Source organism: Mustela erminea, chromosome 12 (genome assembly GCF_009829155.1).
Source record: "Mustela erminea isolate mMusErm1 chromosome 12, mMusErm1.Pri, whole genome shotgun sequence".
Taxonomy (NCBI): Eukaryota; Metazoa; Chordata; class Mammalia; order Carnivora; family Mustelidae; genus Mustela; species Mustela erminea.
Window position 1 is genome coordinate 93185041 of NC_045625.1, and position 17829 is coordinate 93202869.

Consider the following 17829-nt stretch of genomic DNA (forward strand, 5'->3'; position numbering starts at 1 on the left):
CAGGTCTCAGCCTTAGGGGGGCTGAGAGACCCAGTCCACGTTGTCCTTCTTGACTGGCTGCCGTTAGCTACTTCTCAGGTTTTCAAAGGGTCTTTCCTGTCAAGAAAATGAATGAGACACATGGGAGCTATTACTCAGTTGATTAGTCATTTAAACTTATTTTGAACATTGATTAAGTCCATCATCCACCAATGTTAGTCACTTGCCTTGTGATAGCAAAACATTTATTGCACGTATAAAAAATTCAACTAAGAATCGGGATATGTTGAAATTACTTAGAGATATTCCACGTGTGTGTGTATGTGTATATATATATGTGCATATATATATGTGTGTGTATATATATAATTTTGACTTTCAATTTGCTTAATCATTTGTGAAGCATTTCAGGAAATTTCCTTTTAAAACACACATTATAAATAGAATGAAGGACAGGGCACCTGGGTGGCTCAGTGGGTTAAGCGGCTGCCTTTGGCTCAGGTCATGATCTCAGGGTCCAGGGATCGAGCCCCGCATCGGGCTCTCTGCTCAGCAGGGAGCCTGCTTCCCTTCCTCTCTCTCTGCCTGCCTTTCTGCCTACTTGTGATCTCTGTCTGTCAAATAAATAAATAAATCTTAAAAAAAAAAGTCTTAAAAAAATAAATGGAATGAAGGAGACTCACTGATTTATAAAACTCCTCTGGAAAGTAATGCATTGCACAGGTAGATTGTTTTAAGTAAACAGAGGATATAACTACTGAGTAATTTAATACATCGACATGGTTATTAGGTAATAACAGATCACTTAAGATGAAGCCAGTGCACTTCCAAGGCTTAAACGTCATGGGGCAGAAGAGGAGATAGTGTGAGACCAGTTATCGTGGTTTTGGAATGAATCTTGTTGCTAGACCAGGCAGGGTTCAGATACACATGGTGATAACCTCTTAAAATCTTTCGCTCCAAGCTTCAGGGTCTTCATGCTGCCTGACTGACACAGGGGAACACTCCCCTGGAGAAACCATCCTGGAGAGCAAGGCAGAATGAATATCACTGGGGAAAGCATCCCATCACTAAGGACAGGGAGGGATCCATCCCACTGCAGCCCTGTCTGAGATCCTTGTCCTTTGCAGCTCTGTTCGAGCAGTCCTGTGACGCCCACAGGCACAGAGGGGACTCCTCAGGGTTCTACTATATCGATTCAGATGGAAGTGGCCCGCTGGGACCTGCTCTTGTGTACTGCAACGTGACAGGTACGCTAATGATACGCTTTACTGTGCCCGTTAAGCTTGTGTGATTGGTTGCTGTGTGCAAAACCATGAGGTTTAGCTCCATGGAATAACGTGTGTGTTCCTGTGCAACTATGTATAAGCAATATTTCATTTTCCCTAGAAATCCATTTACATATGGCAGATGGATACAGGTGTGTTGTAGGCAAGTTCTGCAAAGGATCAGTGCATGTATCGTGGTGAATGCTGCCCATGAACTGATGCTATTTCGAATGCCTCCGTGTGTGTGTGTGTGTGTGTGTTGTGGCCACATCTTCCCTTCTGTGCTCACGTCACATTTTGCCAGCAGAAACAACCCTCCTTTACAAACTTCCTGTGCTACTTTAGTGGTATGGACCTGGCGGGGACTTCGACAACCTTAGGGTTTGACCCTGCATAGTCTGAGACATTGGTCAGAAAAGAGTCAGCTGTAAATGGTTCTCAGGTAACCCCAACCTGGTTACAACTTGCTTTCTCTGCTCTTGCTACATGTCACCCCAATAGGGTTGCAATTTCTAGATGGAAGGAGCCATTTATGGGGAATTGACAATGGTGGTTTGTGACAAGCTGGAAGTTCTGCTATGGTTTCTACACCTACTCTCACTGCATACATAAAATCTGAGCATTTTGGTAATGGTGAATCTAGTGTTGATCTGAATTGGATCAATTATATCTTCCAGCCCCAAAACTACCCTCAACTTTGCATTGGATGGATGTATGACTGTTGGGGGCTTTGGGGAAAGCATCTTATCATAGAAACTGACCAAAACATTGCAGCGGGATATGAGGTAAATATACTGGCTTACTTTACTGAAAGATATGTGAAGTGTTAAGTATGTAAGGATCTTTCTAGATATCCTGGGCTCCAGTGGTTGTAACAGGCTTCTACTTACTCAATTTCTGCTTGGTTTTCATGGCTCAAGTGAATGCCAAGAACAGAGAAAGCTAAATAAAGAGGTTGGCACCCCAGTAATACATTCTACTTTTATCAATCATATGCCTAATTATCACAGAAGTCTAGGACCTATTACAGATTTTCATATATTTTGTCCTATAAGAAAAGTTCCTTATACAATGAAAAATTTCAAGATCAGGAGAAAAATGAAAATGATCCCAGCTGGCACATTGCAAAGATGAATAAGTTTTCAATGACTGAAGCTGTTTTCTAGATAATTAACTGCTGACAGGGTTGGCAAGGCTGAGGTCATATTTATTAAAAAAAAAAAAAAAAATTGCTGCCAAAAGGCGTAACAGACAGCTAATTGCCTGACTGTCTGCAGTGTATGGTTATAATAAAAGAAAAATAGTTCAATCATGCAAGTGGACACATGGTCCAGGCTTCACCCAGAAGCTTTTGTTGTGTGTATTTATAAAGTGCCTTTGGAATGTACCGCTGGCTCATAGACACTTGTTTTAATACGAATTTCATAACATCCCTGATGTGTTTTGATGGTCTGTCATTGCTGCTGCCTTTTCAGAGTGAGCCCACTAGTAGAGTGAAGAGTAGTTACAGTCAAAGTGTGAAGAGAAAGCAGGAACAGATCTCAGGTTTGAAGAGAAAGCAGGAACAGATCTCAGGTTTTGATTCTGGGTAACACAAGAAACTATCCGATGACATATAAGCCGGGTTTTTTTTTTTTTTTTTTTTTTTAATTTTTATCCTTGAGGCAAGAAGGAGCCTCTAAAAGGTAAAATCTCTTGATCAATTTATGTAAGAAGAAAGCCTCACCGACTGTCTCCTGAGGATGCAAATCACTTTGCTCCCAGGCGTGATTCAGAGAAACGTTGAAGTAATGCCCCACATTGAAGAGCTGAAAAAACAGTGCCTCCCAACACGGAGCTGCTGCGTCCGCAGTAGCCGCCGTGTGCTGGGCACGGAGGTAACCACGGCAGGGAGCGGAGGAGAACACTCCCTGCCCCCGGTGTGCTGTGCGCAGGTCTGTGTGCAGAACCAGAGCCCTGAGAGCTGCTGCTGGAGCAGGTGGTTGGTGCATGGCGGCAGGTGCTGTGACTCTGAATATGGTGGGGGCTGGGCACACAGGCCGCGGGGCTCTATTTTAAATAGAGGCATCCAGGGAAGCACTCAGTTTGAAAGTTAGGTTTGCTTCCAGAAAACCCGAGCAAGCCTTCAAGCAGAGGGAGTGCACTCCCGGGATCCTAATCTGTTGGACAGACGTGGGGGGAGGAACCCGAGGGGTACCCTCGAGTCACGCCGCTGGAAAGTGACAGGTCCAGGACTCCCACTGGTAGAGTAGTTGGGGGTTTTGACCACTAGGTTGTGCCCGGCAGGGGCAAGGAGACCCGTTAGTGGGGATGGCGTGGAGCAGGTGGGAATGGAGGAGGGGAGGGATTTGGGGCCGAATACATGGACCTAATGTGGCTGGAGGAAGACAGGCATCTGGAACGTTTACCATGTTTGCATCTGAGCCCTGGAAGGAGGGTGCAGGTATTAGCAGCAGGTAAGCAGTGGGTCTGCAGAGGAGAGCAGGATTCCCGCAGTGACTTCATGAGGCTGCATTGCCAGCTGTGCAACTAGTTTGTGGGGACCTATTGGTCATAAAAACAAGTGCAATGTGTCATCTGAAAGCCCGCTGGGTAGTTAGAATCTCCTCAGCAATACAAACTTCTAAAAAATTTTTGGAGAGTGACTTTACACATTAATTGAAAAGACCAGCAGGATCCCCTTTGCTTTGGGGTGGCTGGTGGACACTGTCCAGCATCCCACAGCAACATGGGGCATCTCTGGGTCTCTACACCCTTGTCCACTGTCCATGGAAGGGCAGCTCTGCTCTCAGCAGGATCGAGTTCTGCAGCAGCATCCCAGGAAAAGCTGTGTTTTTATGAAGCTCCCTGAGATTTTCTGATGTACATACAGATTCAGAAGCCATGGCCACGGGGCTTGGACCTTTGGTTTCATTGGCACCCCCTGCCTTGTGTCCACCAAAATTAAAATGGAAAGAGGGCAAAGAGCATCACAGAAAGGAGAAATAGAGCTAATGCAGCTGTAAAATTCTGGTGCCACTCTTCATTTCTTGGTCCAGGCCACGGTTCTGTTGCTCTGTTTGTAAAATTGGCTGTTGTGGAATTTAATGACACCACATCCACAAGGACAGCAGAATCACTCACATGCCTTAAGATAATATTGAAGGCATGGATTCTGTAAATTAAACATCTTCCAAACTCTCTAACTTAATCTTGGAAAGTCTTAGAGCTATAAAGCGTGCATGTGCATGTCTGTGTGTGTAGGAATTTATGAACATTAGGGGTAATGATTTAATGATTGATATTGCTATATATTTTTATTATCAGATAACACTTAACCATGTACACCTTCATATTACTTTGCAAATGACCAAGCAAAGTACAGATCATTGTATCACAAGAACTTTTGGTTAATTAAGTTTTTAGAAAAGTTTCCAGCTGCCTTTCATAAGAGAAAACCCCTAAAGCTTGTATATTCTTATTCTATGTGATGAATAAGTGGCATAAAGTTCCATGAGTTAGGGTTGAGCTGGAGCATGGAACAGACACGCGTGCGTACACACACACATGCACGCACATACATACACACACATGCACTCACACACGCACACACACACATACATCCTGCTTTGTTAGAAATACTGTGGAGAGGATTTCCAAATAATGTTAAGTGCCAAGAGTTTTTATGAAACTCAAAGCCATAAGGAAAGCACCGTGCTAAAGACAGAGAAATGCAGAGGCCAACTCAAAGACGACAAATAATTCCAGAAGCTACACTGCAAAGTTTTTAATCAAAAGTTTAAAACAATCCAAGGTAATCCAGGAAGGAACCAGTTATAATCCCATGAGGTCCCCCAACAGACCTCATTGTGACGGTGGAAGAACTAAGATCCTGGCCTTCTTCTCCCCGGAGGGAAATATTTCCACTGCAAGGTCACCTTCTCCATGAAGCTACCATGCCCGTGGACAATTAAGTATTCTTTAATTATTATAAACAATACTCACGCTTGGAGAAACATGCAAAAAACAAAATTCTAAAGGAATGGTTACAAGTATATACTTGGTAACAGCCTTCCAAACTCTGGTGCCAGAATATACTCTGAATATACTCTGTATAAATTTTAGTATCTTTAGTATAAAAGCAACCAAAACAAAACAAAACAAAAAACTATTTTGAAGGGACTGTTTATGCAATTTGTTAACAGATCGATCCCCTTCCTATGCAGAAGAGACAGAATCTAACTTCGTTGATGGCGGGATGAGAAACGTGAGCTCGATGGCTCTGCCCTCAGGGACAGTGGGGCCATATTTCCCCTCTGGAAGCCCCCTGCAATTGTCCTCTGATGTGTTCCTAGTCATCCTCCAAACACTGGTTCCCAGACACGGCACCGTGGGAGCACTTGTCTCAGGGATGGCATGAAGGCAGAGCTATGACTCTGCATCAGATTCATGAGTCGACAGGGGCTCGAGGAAAATGCCGAGGATGCGGTCTGCTGTACACCTGCCCGCTGCCCTGCTCGGATCCTGATTCATCTACTCAGCGTGTTAGTGACCCACCACTTACCATGGACTCTGTCACGCTTGTGCTAACTGAGCCACCGTGTTTCTTAAACAGCCTCCTTCTTCCCATGACAGAAATTTCGAGTGGCCTCCAGCTGGCGTCGTGGTAGAACGGAGGACAGCCAGTCAGCTGCTTTACATACTCTCCCATTAATTTCAAAAGGAAATTCTCTACGGAATGGGCACCTGTCAAGGCATCCTGCTGTGCTTTTTATGTTTGTGGATTTGTACGGATTTTCTGTTTCTTTTGCCTCTGTCTTTCTGCAACAGCTTCTGTCTCAGCCCAGTCAAACACCTCCCTTTCCAGTCAGATGTTCAATTCAGGTGTTTGGTCACTCCTGCTCACACCTGACCGCTGTGCTGAGGGCCTCCAGGGGTCACACCGAGTTTGAGTAAGAAGAGGGATGAACATCTCTTGTTGACCTTCAGACTAGGGAGGGGGACAAATGTAATTCAGCTCACTAAACATATTATGACTATTATAGGTTTGCATTTGCTATTTTAAATATAGGCATACCTCATTTTATTGCATTTTGCTTTACTGAACTTGGATTCAGGTCAAAGGGATTTGCTTTTTTTTTTTTTTTTTTGAAACAAATTGTAGGTTTGTGGCAGCCCCGGGTGAAACATGTCTACCAGCCCCATTTTCCAACAGCACCTGATCACTTGGCATCTCTGTGGCCCATTTTGGTAATGCTTACAGTATTTCTAACTTTTTTGTTGCCATGATATTTGTTATGATGATCTCTGACCAGTGATCTTTACTATTAGGGTTGTTTTCAGGCACCATGAACTATGTGCATCCAAGACCATGAACTTCATTGGTAAATGGCTCTACCAACTGGCCATTTCCTCATGTAGGTCCCTCTCTGTCCTTGGGCACCCTATTCCCAAGACACAGCAATATTGAATTTAAGCCAATTAATAGCCCTACAATAGTCTCTACGTGTTCAACTGGAAGGAGAAGCTGCATGCCTCCCGCTATCAACCAAAGGCTAGACAAGACTAAAGCTCAGTGAGGAAGGCATGTTGAAAGCTGAGGCCTCTGATACTGGTTAGCCGAGTCATGAATCGAAGGAAAAGCTCCTGAAGGAAATTAAAAGTGCTACTTCAGTGAAAACATGAACTATAGGAAAGTGAAACAGCTTTATTGCTGATACAGAGAACATTTAGTGAATAAATGTTATTTATTTAGTGAATAGTCCAGCCAGCCACGGCATTCTCCTCAGCCAAAGCGGAAGGCCCTGTCTCCCTCCAGTTCTATGCAGGCAGAGAGAGGGCAGGAAGCTGCAGGAGCAAAGCCTGACACGAGCAGAGATCCGGGCTTGAGGTTTCAGGAAGGAGGCCGCGTCCGGGACCCGAAAGCGCAAGGTGAAGCAGCACGGGCTGCCGTGGGAGCTGCAGCAAGTGACCAGGAGATCCAGATGATCCAGAAGATCGAGATTGTTCCTGAAGGCAGCTGCACTGACCAGCAGATTTTCAGGGTGGACGTGAGAGCCTCCCACGGGAAGAAGGTGCCATCGAGGACTTTCCCGGCTAGACGAGAGAAGTCAGTGCTGCCTTCACAGCTTCCACGGATGGGCTGATCGTCTGGTCGGGGCCAGTGCGATGGGTGACTTTAACGTGTAGCGGGTTCTGATTTATCACATCTCCAATCCTAAGGCCCTTAGGAATTACGGCAAGTCTCCTCTGCCTGTGCTCTGTGAATGGAACAGCAGAACCTAGAGGACAGGACACCTGTTCACAGCATGGTGTACTGCATGTTTTCAGCCCATTGTTGAGACCCGCCTAAGGAAAAAAAGAGAAAAGATTACTTTCACATTATCATCACTTACCGACTGTGCACCCAATCACCCCGGAGTTCTGATGGAGTCAGACAGTGAGATTTACGTTGTTCTCATGTCTGCTAACAACATCCGTTCTGCAGCCCATGAATCAAGGAGTCATTTCAGCCGGCAGGTCATCGTCATTAAGAAATAACATTTCCTAAGGCTGTAGCTGCCTTGGATAGTGACTCCTCAGATGGACCTGGGCAAGGTCAGTTGAAAATCTTCTGGGAAGGAGTCACCATTCTAGATGCCCTGGAGAGCATTCATGATTCATGGGGAGCGATCAACATGTCACCATGACTAGGAATTTGGAAGAAGTACATTCCAGTCTTTATGGATGACTTTGAGGGGCTCAGGATTTCAGAGGAAGAGGTCACTGCCGGAGTGGTGGAGGTAGCAAGAGAGCCAGAATCAAAAGTGGAGCCGGAGGATGGGACGGACCCGCTGCCGACTCTGGATATAGCTTGAATGGATGAAGAGCTGCTGCTGACCAATGAGCAGAAAAAGTGGTTTCTGGAGGTGGGATCTACTCCTGGTGAAGGTGGTTGAAAGAACCAAGTGTTTAAATATTGCATCAGCTTAGTTGACAGTTTGGGGGGTAAAATGTGACCAGAAGGCATCCCACACTATAGAGAAGTCACTCAGGAGAGGAGGAGTCAGTCGTGCTGCAGACATCACCATTGTCTTGTTTTCAGAAGTGGCCACGGCTGCCCTGACCTTCAGCACCGCCACACTGATCAGTCAGCAGCACCAACAGCAAGGCAAGGCTCTCCAGCAGCAAAGATCATGGCTCACTGAGAGCGCCGATGATGGCTGGCATTCATTCAGCAAGAGGCACTCTTGATTGAGGTATGTAGGTTTGTTAGACATCATGTCATCGCACACTTCATACTGACTCCAGGAGGGCAGAGAGGTGACCTGTACATGCAGTGGAAACCGAAACGTTCTTCTGACTCTCTGTCTTGTGGTATATGCATTATTCAGGTGGTCTGGACCGGGGCCTGCGTATCTCTGATGTACGTCTGTAGATAGGGACACTTGCTGGGAATTTGTAAAAAAATAAAATAAAGTAAAACAAAATAAAAAGGCTCTGCCTGTGGGTTAGAGAGTCTCCTTCGTGAACACATGCACAGCTGCTGAGGAATATATTTTTCTCTGCTTGGGAAGAGTTGTGATTTTGTTGTTCTCTGCTTTGCCTTTGAAAACTGAGATGGACAGTAAGCATGGCATCATCATGTCACGTGTGGCAAGTTTTGCTTGAAAATAGCATCTCTTCCAGAAGATTCTATAATGCTGAAATGTTAGAATTTGCAAGAGAAAAAAAAAAAAGAGAGAGAAAATCTGCTCTTTGATGATGGTCATGCACCACAACCCTGAATCTCTTTTTTATGGGCTTTTGCCTGGTAGGAATCCTTCCTGCTCCCATGGAGGGGACATCATTCTGGCTGATCTCCTGCAGCTTCTAAAGGGAGTTCCCGAAGTAGGCACACCCAGTGTGCGTGGGAACACACAACTTCCGCAGCAGGTCCTGTCCCTGCTCCCAAGGGAGTGGAAAGATGTGTGTTTGGGGAAAGTTCGTCTTCCTGCTCTCATCAGCACGGCCCTGCCTGTGGATGGACAGGAAGATGGTTTCGACAAGCAGTGAGAATCCAGCCCTCAGATGGTGGCTCGGCCAGCATCGTGCCTGGTTAATGGCCTTTGAAGACGGGCAAAAACATAGTTTTCAGTCTTTTGATGTCACCTGGTTCAGTCTCCCCATTTACCAAATTTAGCATCAAAGGCTTAGAGAATTTTTTGATGATTTCAAGAGCACCGATTAGGGCCCATATTCTCCCATTGACTGTGACACAGTGTTCCGTCCATGTCTAATTTTGTAAGTGTCTACACAAGGTTCTCTCCAAGGAAATTGCTCTGCTCTCTTGCTGTGTGGCAGGCTGAAACGCAGGGGGGGACACTAATGACATTTCATGGTACTGAGCACATGGGAGGTTGTGGGGGTAGGGGCCCATGTCCCTCCATGTTAAACAGCAGGGTCCACACTAATGACTGAGCAGACACATAAATCTACACTTAGTGTGACCTGTTAAGTGACAAGATGACCCTCTGAAACCCCAGGAGAAGAAGACCATGAAGTGGCTGCATTTCTTGGGGGTGTCTAGTTGTGTCTCAAAGCATTGTCTTGTGTGGAAAATATTAAAGTAAATCATGGAAAGCTTAAGGCCTCCAAACTCTGACAAGAACAGCAGTGCTTGTAAGGGCCCTAATGCAAATATTGATCCGGAGAGACCCAAAGGGGTGGGGCTGAGACAGGACGGCCTCTGGGTCTCTCCTAGGATCTAGGGGCTGCCTGCTTTGAGGAGCCATACCTCTCCTTGGTGAAACACAAGCATCTGATCCTCCTGGGCTCTGGCACATGGACAACACGGCAGGGCCAGTGCCACCTAGGTCTAGGGCAGGGGCAGATCAGAGCCACCGGTTGTCTTCCTCTGGCCCCCACTGGATGTTCACAGCAGCTGCTTGGCCCTCCCAACCCTGTGTGCACATAGGTGCCCATCAGAAGCCCATGATCTGGTTCTGTTTTCCCTGGGAGTGTTTTCCTTTGAAATCCAGGATACAGACCCAGGTACATGAGGCACTCTGGAAAGGTCTTGGGCCTCAGTGCTCTTTGAGAACTTAAGCATCTCAGAAGGTCTGGTGACCACACTGCGTGGTGATGTGGCACAGTTTCCTGAAGTTGGGTGACTGGGTGTTCCCAGGCTTCCCTTCCATTTTCTGGGCAGCAGGAGGATTGGGCTGTAAGACAGATGGGAGCCACCTGCTGTGGTATTTCCCTCTGGATCGTGATGCTGCAGAGTCCTGAGAAGGGTTGGGGCTGTCCTGCCTAGAGCACAGTGTTCACGCCATCTTGGTGACTCCAGGGATGTCTGCTAGTCTTCCCATCCCTCTGCCGTCCTGTGTCACTGTGAGTGCCTGTCCTCCACTGGTTCTTCTTCTGCATGTGGAAGGCAATGTGTCCCACCACCTCACATATTGCCTTCCTCCTTGTCTTGAACTCGAGCACCCACTTCCCATCAGAAGAGATGCAGGCAGCTGGCTTTGTTTTCGAAGAGGTGGTGTTTGGACCCAACTTGGACTTTATTTCAGCCATCTGTCAGAAAGGGGATTCTTGCCTTCCCTTTCCTGGAGATCAATGTCCATCTCATGAAGGACAGACTGACCACCTAGACAGGCATCGGGGTTTTTACAATCAAGTCTTTTTTCTTCTTTTCCCTTGGGGAGATGAAAATGAGCATAGCAGACCCACCTTGGGTTCACATTTCCCCGACCGTTAAAAATACACATCCATTTCCTTTTCCCCATTTGACCACCTGCTTTCCCTTAAAAGATGCCTTGTATAGTTCAGAGATACAATCCACAGTGTACGAAGTGTTGCAGGTTGCCAAGTGGATATAATTTGGCAAAATAAAAAGAGAAATGAGGGGTGTCATATGATATGGTGAGTCAGTGTTATTTTTTTATATCCTGCTTATCACACCAAAGTGTCCCATTAATGTAGGTTGGTTTGCCCAAGCGAACGGTGGGCCAGGAGCCCCGGTTAGCCTCCCTGCTCATGTGCAGATGAGAGGCTCCGCTGAGCTGGAGAACATGATATGATGGGGCCTCATACAACAGTCTGAAAGTCCTGCTTGAAATTTTCCCCATTACAGTTAATTTCCTCTGATCTCATTTGTGCTCCATACTACGGTGTGTAACAACCAAGTGTCTTTCCACCACGCTGGTCCCTTCGGTTCCTTGGTCTGTCTCCTCATCCTCGAGAGCTTCTGTCACATTGCCTCTCCAGGGTGCCTTCCCAGCTACAGCTGGAAATCTATTAAAATCCCATGTTGTGCCGCATCGAGGAAACATAACAAGCCCTTGATGGGGCCTTACAAGTGATATTTCTAGAAAGGACAAGCATTGAAATTTCTCTTTTATTCAAAAGGCAGCTTTGAGATTCTGTTCACGCTTTCCCTTCTCTCCACTCAAGAAAGAGTTCTCTGATTACACTGTAACCATGCAAGGCCATGAGTCCGTCACACGGCCACCAGCCTGCGTGAGCCCCTCAGGCACAGCGTTTCTCTTTGTGCTGTAAGCCATGGACATAAATGACCCTCCGGCATTAGAACCCATGAATCCCCGAGCCCTAGCCCCTGGCTTCTCCATCAGTGCTCTCACCCCCTTTCATCTGGTGGAAGAACCCTGACTATGAATTTGAGTAGGTAATTGCAAAAAATAACACCAGGTCCATTTAAGAAATTTTCCAGGAAAATGTTGAAGTGTAAAATGTCTGGTGAAAACATGATTAAAGAGGGGGGGAGAAAAACCTGTAGGATTCAAATTGCTATAGGAACACTCAGAGCCCCTTAAATGAGCAGAGAGAGGGGATGATCTATGAAGCTTTTTCTCTGTGACTTACTGAATGACTACATTAGTCATGCTGACTCACAGTCTGCTCCTGTTCCTGCTGGATTTTGCATATTTGATGGTGTTTTTCATAGGCTTTGAGCTATGGCCCCTGGGCATTCTCTGCTCTGGATCTCTGACTGTATTCGATGGGTCCCTCAGCACCAGTGGGGCTGTTAGGTTTTTCCTGGGGCAGGATGGGGAGGGGCTGGCGGGGAGGGCTCTGAGGGTTCCTGGTAACACTGATTTGACTTTTTAACCTTGTTTAGGTCTTAGCCATTAAAAGTAGTAAGAATAAACCTCACATGACTGTTTCCAGCCCCTATAATTTGGAAATATGTCGACCGATCATGTCTGTACCAGATGCGTGTTCCAGACGAAGTTTTATGTGATTTGATGCTATAAATGAAGTTGGGTTAGGACAACATGAAGCCAGCCTTTTGGCCCCTGAACCATGGCCCTTTTACACTGTGGGAGGAGCTAGGTTTTGGGGGAAGGTAGAAGAAAGGGGGATCTTTCTCTTCTGTTTTAAACACCATGGAGTGCTCATCCATTGTTTTAAAATCTCTTTTAAAAATATGGGTAATCAATGGAACAGAAACAGGTCAGAATTTGCCAGCAGACATTAGTGTGTCATGTTCCTGACAGGAATGGTTGTATTAGCGACTCCAGAGGGCCCTCGTTTGGGGCTGGGCTCTGAATGAGATGCTGACACACGATCAGTCAATTTTTGTCAAAAATATTGATTTCCTATCATTTTGTATGATCATGTGAGCTGCTTATTCCCCTCTTGTGTCTCTTATGCATTTCTTTGATTACCAGAGGAAAAAATGCTCAGTCCAATGAAGAGTAATATGTATATTAATGTAAGAGTATATGCACACACAGTAAAAACTTAGCTTTCTTCTTACAGTAATGGAAAGACATAAATTAAGGGACAGAATGTTTTATTTATAGCTTTGAATATTATAACACAGAATTTTAAGAATTGGCCCCCTGACAATGTTGGCTGCATTCAGGGTAAGATGAATTCCAATAGAGTCCCCATTCCTAACAGTTTAACAGTGTCTCTTATGCTGACCCCAACACCAAAGAGACCTGATAGTTAAAAACATTAAAACCCTAATTTGGATAAAGGAGGCTTCCAACTTTCACATTATGTTTAACTGCTCCAACCTAGTCACAGTCACTGTCTCCCTCCCAACCCTGTTTCTGCCCAGAGGACACCACCTGGACCTCGGTACAGCACAATGGCTCCCAGCTGGCCAAGGTCAAAAGCTTGAATGGAGACAGCCCCCAGCCCCTGTTTTTCAAGTACACAGCCAGCCCGGACCAGCTGCAAGCCATCATGGACGGTGCGGACGACTGCCAACAGGAGCTGGTCCTGCACTGCAAGAAGTCGAGGCTTTCCACTAGTCGTGGTGAGTAGTGGGAGTCCCTCGCCATCACAGGCTGCCGTGCCCGCCGTGGCAGGGGCCTGACCCAGGTGCCCATGCTGCGATCAGGACTTTACAGAGATGCTTTTCCTTGGAGTGAATAGCAGGCTTGGTAAGTGTGACTCCTCGCTCAAAGCGGAGAATGAGCTGGGAAGTCTCTTCCCGACTCAAGTAGGCGACAGATCAGTGAAAGTCCCTCACAAGGCTGTGGGATGCCGGGCGCTCAGCCGCCACGAAGGGCGGCCACGCCTCCAAAATGTTCGGTCTCAGACAGATGGGGGACAGCATGCGGGCTTAGTTATCTGGAGATTCTTTGTCACGGGCTGAGTGGCATCAGTCTCTCGGTCATTATTAATAGGGAGCCTTGTCGGTGTCACGCAGCTCCTCTCACACGGCACACCCGCTGGCGGCTCATTCTGCGTAGTGCTACTGTTCTTGAAAATTCTATTTTTGGTTTCATATTTTCTTCCTCTGAAATACCTCATTCTGTCAGAACGGTCTGTTGTGCCCAAATTTCGAGACCCCCCAAAGACGACCACCAGAGTCCAGAGTCAAAGCCAAACAGCAAGGGTCATTTATTACGAGTTTGAACCCAGACCTCTGCGCACTTGTTGCTGGTGATGCTAAGAGGTCCCAGGCTCAGGATCACAACACTTTTTATACACTATTTTTGGGGAGGCAGGGACTTAGCATACATCATAGTATCTTGTAACAAATCGCCACATACCGCGGAAAATCAAAAAGGAACTCTATAATATGACTGGTGCACTACAGGCTGGGAACAGATTATTGGTTAGGTCAAAGGGCTGTCATTCTTCAAACTGCTGAGTTGGTGCCGCTAAGGTATGTGTCACCTCAGGATTGACCGGGGTCTTCCTGTCAAGCCGCGGGGCACCAGATGGTTATCTCTCTGCCCAGAGCTGGATGGGGGGTCTGGGAGCAGCCATTCTGTCAGGTTCGATTCTGGGTGGGGGTTGTGTGGTTACAGAGTGTCCATAGAAAGTCTGCTGGTATTTTTCCATCTCCTCATGGGTTAGCAAGCGAAGGTACAGAAGCAGAAATAGCGGTAATGGTTATAATTTAGGCATCTCAGGTCATCAGGGTCCTCTGAACTCAGGGTCCGAGCCTGCCACTCAGAAGCCCGGGGGTTCATCTCCCCAAGAATTTCATACTCAGACACTGACCTCGCCGGGACCAAACTGCACAACGTCGATGAAGTGCGTGAAGCAAACGCTACCGTTGGCCTTGCTCCAGCGTGTGGATGCATGGTTTGTGCTGGAGGCTCAGTGCTCGCTGTGACTGGGTTCCTGCCAAGCACATGAGAGAGCTAAACCGGCTTGCTCCTGGGACGGAGAAAGCAGCCTCTGGAGGAGGAACTCATGGTGGTTGGGCTGCTGGAGCAGGAAAGCGGCGAAGGCAGAGTGGTGTAGATGCCAGCCGCCAGCAGGGTCAGAAAGCAAAACCCCCTTGAGTCCGGGAGCAAACTCGTGCGTGCTGGTGTGTGGTCTGTGCCACAGCCTGGACGCACAGCCCAGGTTAGTAGAGAATCCCCACATGGAGGGTGGGCCTCCCCCTACCTGATTCGCAAGAGATTCCTCAGCTGTGCTCCCTCCCACAGCAATAAATAACACAGCCACAGCCGCGACCAAACCGAGGCTTTAACTGGGGTTGGGGTGGAGATGGAACGAGGGCCTTCGTAACTACAAAGGCTGCACTTCCGTGGGCTGCTGCTGGAGAACTCGTACAAACCTCATTTAGACGGACGCAGTCCAGCCCGTGATCCCAGCAGCCCTTCATTACGGTGCAGGTAAGGCCTAAACACTGTTGCCTGACACTTAAAAGGGTCGCACTGCTTCGCCGTGTGCCATCCAGGACTCTCATGGGCGCAAGGAGCCTTCCCTGGGAGCCCTCAGTAGAATGTCGCCATGGAAAACCACCTTAGGCAGCTGCCACGTTTGGAGCAGCAAGTTTAAGAGTGTCATGGAGCAGACTGGGAACAGAAATGTCAGTCAGAATTGAGTTTTCCCCCCAAGAACTCCTATGTTCAAATCCTCAGTTGTTCTCAGGTCCCCGGGGTTTATCGTGAGAGGAGAGAAGGCGGAGCCCTGGCTCCTGTGGTGTTCTGGGAGGTTGCTGGGGAGCCGTGGGCCTCAGCTTGTGTGAGGGTCCCACAGCCTTTGCCTGCAGTGGCCGGCAGGTCTCTATCCTGCAGGTTTCACTGGCTGCAGTTCTGGGGGCCTACGAGGGAGCTCAAGGTCGGCAAGTGCTGATCCCAGGACACTGTTCAGTCTCCATGCTGTGAGCGTTAAGGTCCCTGAGGATTGACCTTGTGGCCAGAGCAGAGGACAGCCAGCCAGGGGCTCGGGTGCTGGAGGTGTGGGGAGCCCTGTTTCCTTCCCTTCAGCCTCTTCTTCCTCTTCGCCTTGTTCTTAGTGATCCTTCTGCAAACTCTCTGGATTTCTCCAAGAAACCTTGAGCCAAATGCATTCTGTACCTTAAACAGCACTTGCTGGTTCTTACTTGATAGAGAAAATAAGAGATTCAGATGTAAACAAACAATTGTGCATCTGTGGGCAATGATTTCTTTGCTCCTCCATCTATGAAAAGAATGTTGAAAAATCCTGTGTTTAAAATGGTGTTTTAAAAAGTATCTGTTGAGTGGAAAAGATCTTCCACCCCCTACAGAGAAGTTTCAACACACTGAGGGGAAAAAACAAACATCGCCGACCTGGATTTCCTGGCGCATATCCCACCCAGCTGCCTGCGGGGGGCGGTAATGAGTGCGGCCCGTGCGCACCCGCTGGGAGGCTGCGGGCAGCAGGTGAAGGCTCATCGAACAGGGAGCCATAATGAGCGGTGGCGGATGTAAGTTACGGAGAAGGTGACGTGTTCCAGACTCCCGGTGGGGGCCGGGTGGGACCACCTGAGGGTCTGAGGGAGGGAGCACGCTGACACGGACGGGCATCTTCGCGGGCGGCTGACGGAGGTCCCTTCCATTTCCCCTGCTCTGGCTCTCTCTGTTTGTGAGGCACCGTTCCCCTCCACCCTCCCGAGAGCCCTCCTCCCTGTCACCCTCACCCTGCACGTCTGCCCTAGGGCCTCAGCAGAGGACACAGTCCAGCAGAGCTGAGGTGGCCTCTGGTCCTGTTGGAGCATTTGAATGTTGAGATAGACTGGCCTCAGTTGTCCAGAGCCCAGGACCCACCTCGGGCACGAGGGAGGCTTGTCAGGCCATGTCTGTGGTTTCCAGATACAAAGCCAATGTGTCAGTACAAGAAGCTCGTTCCTCCAGCAGACTTGGAAGACATGACAGAAGAGTATGGGTGTTTTTGTCCAATAGATAAGAAATCCGTATTTTGTCCCATATTATATCTTTCAATGGCATTTTAGGCTCTCGAACAGCTTTTGGATGCAGTGTACAAATTACTCTGGTTTTCATTCATTCCTTTTTTTTTTTTAATAACAGTTTTTTCAATGTTGTGTCCAAATAAATGATGTCATTGGAGTCCTCAAGAGAAATGTATAGATATCATGCCTGAATGAGTTAGGGATGACTTGCTCGTTTTCTAATAAAAGTAAAACGTATGGTGAGAACCTAAGTCTAGACGTGGAAATATTTCTTAAACCTTTGGAAGTCCTCTTTGAAAGAACTCTTGTGGAGTTAACCTCTGCTCATCTGTGTTTTAGACAGAAGGGAATAAAGGACTATGTTGGGGAGGCAGGCAGTGGGGGGCAAAGTAGGTGTCACCTTTCTCATACTTGTCTTTCAGATGGAACCCCAGTGAGCTGGTGGATTGGAAGAACCAATGAGACACACAGTTACTGGGGAGGTTCTCTGCCTGGTGTTCAAAAGTGTGCTTGTGGATTACAGGGGAACTGCCTTGATTCTCAATATCACTGCAACTGTGCTGCCGCCCGGAATGAATGGTGATTTCCCTATGATTTCCCTGTGCAAACTGTAATTCTGTGTTGCTTAAACTGTGTAAGTTAGGCAGACATTGGACATGACAGTTGTATAAAGAGAAGAGATTAATGTATTCCCCAGCCAGTTCGAGGTGTAAGCTTTGATGTGTACTGTGTAATTAATCTGAGGTCTGAGGCGTTAAGGTAGCTATTTCTGCTTACCTGTGAGTAACTAATCATGTCCATTTTATTTTTTTCCTAATAAGACAAGATAGGAATACCAGATTAATGTTTCCCATTCACTGAAGGTACCATTATCCAAGTTCCTACTGTTAAGTTTAACCCGACAGATACGACGATGGCCCCATAGCCAACCCCGCATGCTTGCTCACCTCCCTCGCTGCCAGCTGCATTTTTAAATGGCCTCATAGG

The 17829-nt window shown here is 47.2% G+C and overlaps 1 protein-coding gene across 3 annotated transcripts in view; it reads left to right on the forward strand.

Moving 5' to 3' along the window:
* The window catches only part of LOC116570531 (contactin-associated protein-like 3), a 163156-nt gene that overhangs the window by 108334 nt on the left and 36993 nt on the right, over positions 1-17829 (forward strand). For all 3 annotated transcript variants that reach the window (XM_032307716.1, XM_032307718.1, XM_032307719.1), the window contains 3 exons: positions 1110-1229; positions 13279-13479; positions 17265-17421. In XM_032307716.1, the coding sequence (XP_032163607.1) occupies positions 1110-1229; positions 13279-13479; positions 17265-17421 (478 nt within the window). The remainder of the gene's footprint in view (positions 1-1109; positions 1230-13278; positions 13480-17264; positions 17422-17829) is intronic.